Source organism: Gavialis gangeticus, unplaced genomic scaffold, assembly GCF_001723915.1.
Source record: "Gavialis gangeticus isolate Ggan-Ray unplaced genomic scaffold, GavGan_comp1, whole genome shotgun sequence".
Taxonomy (NCBI): Eukaryota; Metazoa; Chordata; order Crocodylia; family Gavialidae; genus Gavialis; species Gavialis gangeticus.
Window position 1 is genome coordinate 158,340,131 of NW_017729024.1, and position 6,405 is coordinate 158,346,535.

The 6,405-nt window shown below is 48.5% G+C and overlaps 1 protein-coding gene across 5 annotated transcripts in view; it reads left to right on the forward strand.

The window, feature by feature from the left end:
- CUNH5orf42 (chromosome unknown C5orf42 homolog) overlaps positions 1 to 6,405 on the forward strand; it is a 132,902-nt gene that overhangs the window by 103,381 nt on the left and 23,116 nt on the right. For all 5 annotated transcript variants that reach the window (XM_019517948.1, XM_019517944.1, XM_019517945.1 and 2 more), the window contains 3 exons: positions 495 to 588; positions 2,401 to 2,559; positions 4,168 to 4,198. In XM_019517948.1, coding sequence (XP_019373493.1) covers positions 495 to 588; positions 2,401 to 2,559; positions 4,168 to 4,198 — 284 coding nt within the window. The remainder of the gene's footprint in view (positions 1 to 494; positions 589 to 2,400; positions 2,560 to 4,167; positions 4,199 to 6,405) is intronic.

Below are 6,405 nucleotides of genomic sequence, written 5' to 3' on the forward strand. Positions count from 1 at the left end.
CCCCCCCCCCCCCCCCCATACAAAGCAGTCTGACTTTGGAATAAAATTGCTTCCTGGCCCCAGTGTGGTGTTTGGTGTGATCTTGAGCATAGAGGCAAGACCATCTAGCCAGGAACCTCCAGAGTTTTGTCACAGCAGGAGCATTGGCACACACGAGGCATAATTTCCAGCCTTGGCTGCAGCCATCACCCAGTGCCTCTGCAAGAGACGGAAAAAAACCCTGGCACATTTAGCAACAGGAGGGGGAAAAAAAACCTTCCCAGAAGGGAAGAACCTTCCCCATTTGGCAACCAGAAAAGCCCAGAAGCCTGGGCAAGATATGTAGTGTAGCACTGAACAAAACTTGTATATGATACCTTTGATTCTTCCACTGCCAGTAATCTATGAGAATATTAAGAAAAAGAAAAATGGTAAATGATTTTAAAGAAAAAATCACTGTGGAACAATCCTTTTTAAGAATTTTTGATATATAGTTGTTTTTCTTCCTGTCTCAGTTGGTAAATACAATAGAAGATTTAGGAATGGCTGCTGATCCTGACATAGGGGGTACTTCCTTGTTCTCAGAAGGCACTGGAGTTATAGATGAAGGTATGTGTCAGGGGAATGGCAGATAGAAGGCCATGTGTTTAACTATGGAATTCTGCAAATGTATTATTATCACTTCAGTGTTACCTTAGAAGGTTTCAGTGAACAGTACACTAAATATTACAAAGCTGGCAAAAATCAGCTTACTCATCCAAAAGAAAATGAAAGGTAGAAAAATCAGGATACCAATATATGAAATGTTTACTCAACATTATTGTACTTGAAGATACACACGTATGCTCTTAATTGTTTCCATGGCTTAGATGTAGAACCCAATCTTGAATTTTAGAGATGATGGTACTTACTGCTGCGCTCTTGTAAAATCAGATATTTTGTATGTATAGACTTGCTCATTACATTGTATAATATGGTAATTTGACCTCTGAGGCCATGTCCACACGTGTGTGGACATTTGTTTCCCTGGAGATAACTAGTGATGGTGCACCTTGTGCCACCACTAATTGTCCCCAGGGAATGGCTGTGCCACGTGCACTCTAGAGTGCAGCAAGTTGCCCTGGGTGGTGTAAGGGAGGCTGGGACCAACACTGGGCTGGCTCCAGCATGCTTACCTGGGATCCTGGGGCATCCACTCTGCCACTGCGGGACACAGGATACTGGGTAAGATGGACCCATGGTCTGTCCTAGTAAATGTCATTTTTTTATGTTCCTGTTCCAGATGCTGATCTGTGGTTCCCATCAGCCTAGGCCCTCTGGCAAAACTAGCTACAATATATTCTTTGCATTCCCATGTCCAAGAGGAAAAATATTTTCTTGAGCTCTTTGGGTAGTGCAGAGTCATATTCCTCACACTGTGGGTCTCTGTCTATGAAGCATAATTGATTTCTTGGCTTGTTCACTATGCTGTCCATAGTGGATTTAAAACAGGGGTAGGCTATTATTTTGGCTGCAGGTCTACTTAATGAGTTTTTGGGGACCTGTTGAGGGCCATATCCATCTCTCTGTCTCCTCTTCCCTCCCTACCTGCCACCCTCCAGAACCCAACTGAAGCTGTAGTTTAGCAGGAGCTCTTAGCTATGGATCCAGGCAGGAGCTGCTGCTGTGTCTGGCAGGCAGCAGAATCAGAACCGGCCAGCACTGTCACAGCTGATGCTGATGTCTGCCCAGCTAAGCATGGCAGCAGCTCCTATATAGTCCACAGCTGAGCCTTGGAGCTCCTGGCGAACTACAGCTTCTGGAAGAAATGGTGGGAAGGGAGGGGGGAAGGGGCAGGAGAGACAGAAGAGAAGAACAGAGACAGATGCTGCCACCTGCCTGGCATGGCAGCAGCTCCTGCCTGGGTCCATGGCTGATGGCACTGGCAGGTTCTATGTCAGGGATCTGGGCAGGAGCTTCCACCGTGCTGGGAGGGCAGCAGTTCAGCTATGGATGCCTCCAGCATGTTCTATATCCAGGCTCCTGAAGTTGCCCACAGTGTCAGCATCTGATGCCACCATCTGCCTGCTATGGTGGAAGCCCCGCCCAGGTCCACAGCTAATGCCTGATGCTGCAGGGCAGAGGTAGTCCTGCCCACCCAGCGACATGTGACAACCAGAGCCACCAGCTGCCCACAAGCCATATCCACTGAGTTGACAGCCATCCACCCATGGGCCAGATCAAATCTGTTGGCGGGCCAGATCCAGCCCACAGGCCATATTTTACCCACCCTGATCTAAAATAGAGTGTTTGTTTTGAGTTAGAAGGGCATGCTAATTTTTTCAAAGTACAGATTCCTAATTGTGATATTTTTACACTGTATTTTATGTCAGTTTCTTTTTGTGTTCCTTACCATGTCTATTAATCCTTGTATTGCATTAGCATGTTGTTCAAGTCATACAAGCTTTGACGTTATGGATAAAGAAAATGAGGGTGCAAAACCTGAATACTCTGTATGTAGTTATACTGCCTTACAAACTTGCTCCGTTTCCCCTTCAACTTCAGCTGCTAACTTTCCCAGTGGCGCAAAGTCATCTTCTGGTACAGTTTTAGTTTACTCTTTTTCCCGCCCCATCCTTGTTTTAAAAAAAAAAAAAAGGCAAGCAGGCCTTGTATTAATGTTTTCCATTAGTATACTGTGAAATATAATCATAGTTATATATTTGTAGAAGGTCAGTTTACAGCCTTTTTACATTGCTTGATTTAAGTATCTGGAATTAGAAATTCTATTTCTGTAATAGATTTATATATATTCCTAGTCTCCTTAGTAAGCTCTAGGGGTGCACTGATAAAGATATTTTTGGCCAATTCTGATGGCCGATTATTAACCAGCCATATCGGGTGATACCGATCCGATTGCCGATATGCCACCTGGCAGCTTCGAGAGCAGTGACCAGCCAGTAAGTCTGTGGGGGGAAGGGGTGTAGGCGGGCACAGATAGAGGTCCCCATGGTGAGGGAGGGAAGGGGGTTAGGGCAGTGGCGGGTGCTGCCCAGCCAGGGTAGAGTGTGGGGTGGAACCGCAGGCAGCTCATCTGGGGGGCATAGGGAGGCAGCTCTTGCTGCTGAGCGCATCCCCCAGGGGAGGCATGGGGGGTATGTGTCCCCCAGATTTGTGTGCAGGGTGAGGGTGGGCTGAGGGATGCGCTAGCCTCTCTCTGGTTGGGGGCTGGGCCAACGATGCAGTTGGGGCAGGTGGCAGCAGGGCAGGTACGGGCAATGGGGTGGGCTGCAGCCCCAAATTCACTGTAGCTGCCTCTCCCAGCACTGCCACTGCCCTCCCTGTCTGCCTCGAATGCAGCCCTGGCCCAGTCCCTGCCAGGAAGAGACCAGTGAAGCCTCTGGTCCTAGCCCAAAGTGGGCAGCCTGCCCTCACCCTGCACACAAATTCAGGGGGCAGATGCCCCCCATGCCTCCCCCAGGGGGTGCATGCAGTGGTGGGAGCTGCCCCCTGCATCCCCTGGACAAGCTGCCCATGGCTCCGCCCCCAACCCTGGCTGGGCAACACCTGCCCCAGCCCCATTCCCCTTCTTACCATGGGGGGCTTGATCTGCCCCTCCATGCCCTTTCCCACCCCCCACCGATTTAGCAGCTGGATACTGATCTCCAAGCTGCCAGACTGAATTCCTGGCCGCCTTCATGCTGCGGCTGTGTGCATGCATACAGCATTTATCAGTGACAATATAAGCCAAATTGGCCAAAAAAAGCTGATTGCCGATAATGTCAATTTTCCTTTTATCAGTGCTGATATGGTATGAATCAATATATTGGTGCACCTCTAGTAAGCTCTCTGTGTAACCAGTGGTAAACTGCAAGTGCCCAAGCAAGGCCAAATCAATTGGATAAATGTTACTAAATTTATAGACCATATATATTTTAAACTGGTTGCTGAGTCTTAATACAGATACAAGATGACATTTTCAGCGGCACAAGTTAGTTAACAATATTTAGTTGTACAATATTCTATTTATTCACTCTAGTATAAATATATGTAAACTTTAATATATATTAAATATATAATATAAGCATATTCAGTTTGAAGGGTTTCTGTTTCATCTAAAAAAAATTATTTTGTGACCTTTGCACAGAAGTTGCATATTAAACATACCTGTGTTTAAATTGTTTTTAATTAAAGCTATTTCTGTTTCAGACGTTCAAATAAATGAAGAATTAGACAATAGGTAAGGATCTTGAAATAATACCTGATTTTATTGAAAATATTTATTTTATACTAAATCACCACTGTTGTGTTTATAAAAATGATACTGAAATAAGGTGTTAAAAGTTGGAGAGGATACTAGTAGAGAAATCCAGGCGTTAATAGAATTATGTTCTGAATATTATGCTTTTTAGTAATTTGCTTTTACACCACTAACATGAATCAGAATAATCTTAACATACATTAATAGAATTAGAATGAAAATAAACAGATTTTATGTGAGACACTGTACAGCTGTGGTAGGCAACTTTTTCCACTTGCAGACCAGAGTGCTCCATCTTTACTTGGCATTTTTCCCGTGGTAACATGAGAAGTCTGTATAGCCAGCACTTCTTCCTGCAGTGGCACAGGGAAAAGCCCCACCTCCACAGGCCAGATCCAACTTATGGAATCATTGGGCGCATCCACATATGCAACCACATGAGCTTGCAGCAGCTCAAATAGAAGTGGTGGAAATTTGAGCTGGAGCTTTTTGCCTCAGTGCATGTGCTCAGACATGCACTTTGTTGTGGAGCAAATTGTGCTACTTGGGGCAAAATAACCCTGCCTGGCTCCTCACGGATCTGCAGCCAGGGGCAGCTGAAGCACAGGGCCAGCACCTGTGCTGTCCCCAGCAGTATAAAAAGCTGCCCAGGCAAGTAGCTCAGGGCTACTCGCTCTCAGGAGCTTCTGGGACCCAGCCAATTGGTATCTGGGTACACTACCCCTTGTGCCAGCTGGATTGCTGAAGCAGCATTGAGAGTTTCTTGCATCCTCTACCCACTGCAACAGTCTGGCAGTAGGGGCTGCTGCCTGGCTGTGACCTGCTGCATACCTGCCAGACCCAGATGAGGCATCTGTCCCTCTGGGCCAGCCGCCAGTGGGCTGTGGCTGTAGAGTTGGCCTTTGTGCGACACTACTGCCATGTGTGCCCCCTGCCCGGCCATCTGGGCAGCTGTTGATCAGAAGATGTTCCAGGTGTCGTGGCCTGCTTTGAACTGTCAAACCATGTCCTCCTGGCCCCAGTTGGCCAGGAGTTCAGCCACCTCCATCTGGGTCCAAGGTGCCAGCTCTGAGCAGGCAGGGTCCTGCCACTGGCCTTCTTAGCTGGAATTCTGGTATTCCCTATTGGAAAACTGAAAAATCCATGATAAAAAAATCCCAACGTCACACTGTAAAATACCCCCAAATCCATGTTCCTCCACAAGTAAAACAAAAGACCACTATAAAGAGAGAGAGAGAGAGATTGAGACAGAGACAGCGATAGTGATCATTTGGGCAATGTTGTATTGATACATCTGCAGTGGTAAAGCACTTTGGTAAACTACCAGTGTCTCTATCTAATCATAATAAAGTGAATTCTAAATACATGTTTCATGAATACATGAATATATATTTTGCTGCCCCCCACAGGGGCTGTGCCTCCCCCCACAGGGCCTAGCCCTCCCTGCAGGGCCCACATGCCCTACCCCATGCCTGCTTGCTCCCCCAGCCCCCTGGATTGCTGCCCTGCCTCATCCCATCCCCTGCCGGCTCGTGCAGCCACTCCCACAGGCCTCCCAATGGCTGCCCTGCCCAACCCCATCCCCCACTTGCACACCCAGCCCCCCATGGCTGCCCCCTCAACCCCAGCCTTCAGCACTTCAAACAAACAAACAAACAAAAAAAGCCTCTACTTACCGAGTACGGGCTGTGGAGCCTCCTGGCAAAGCACCCCCAGGCAGCACAGGGCAGCAGGGCCTGCGCTGGGGCAAGTGGGGCCCCAGTGATTTAGATGGGATGGGACCGGGCAGGGAAGCGATGGGTGGGGATGGGGAAGCGATCGGGGGGGCCGGGGCTGGGCAGGGAAGGGATTGGAGGTGAGGGGTGGGGTCAGGTGGGCCAGGGATCGGGGGGCACTGGGGGACTGGGTGGGGCCAGCAGGGGTCGCCCCACCATGGTCCCCTCCCCTCTTCTCCAGCCCCCCTGACCACTTACCAGCAGTGGAGCTCAGTAGAGCTTGAGCACCAGGGCAAGGGCTAACTGTAAAGATGCTCTGGCTGCCAGAGCGTCTCTATGGAGGACCCAGCCTCCAGTTGCCTCAGTGTGGGTTTTTTTGATCTCTGGATATCCAGTGGTCTAATTTTGCTCCGCGCTGCAAACTTACAGCACGGGGAACATTTTCTCATTCCTGCATGTGCCTCTTGCAGC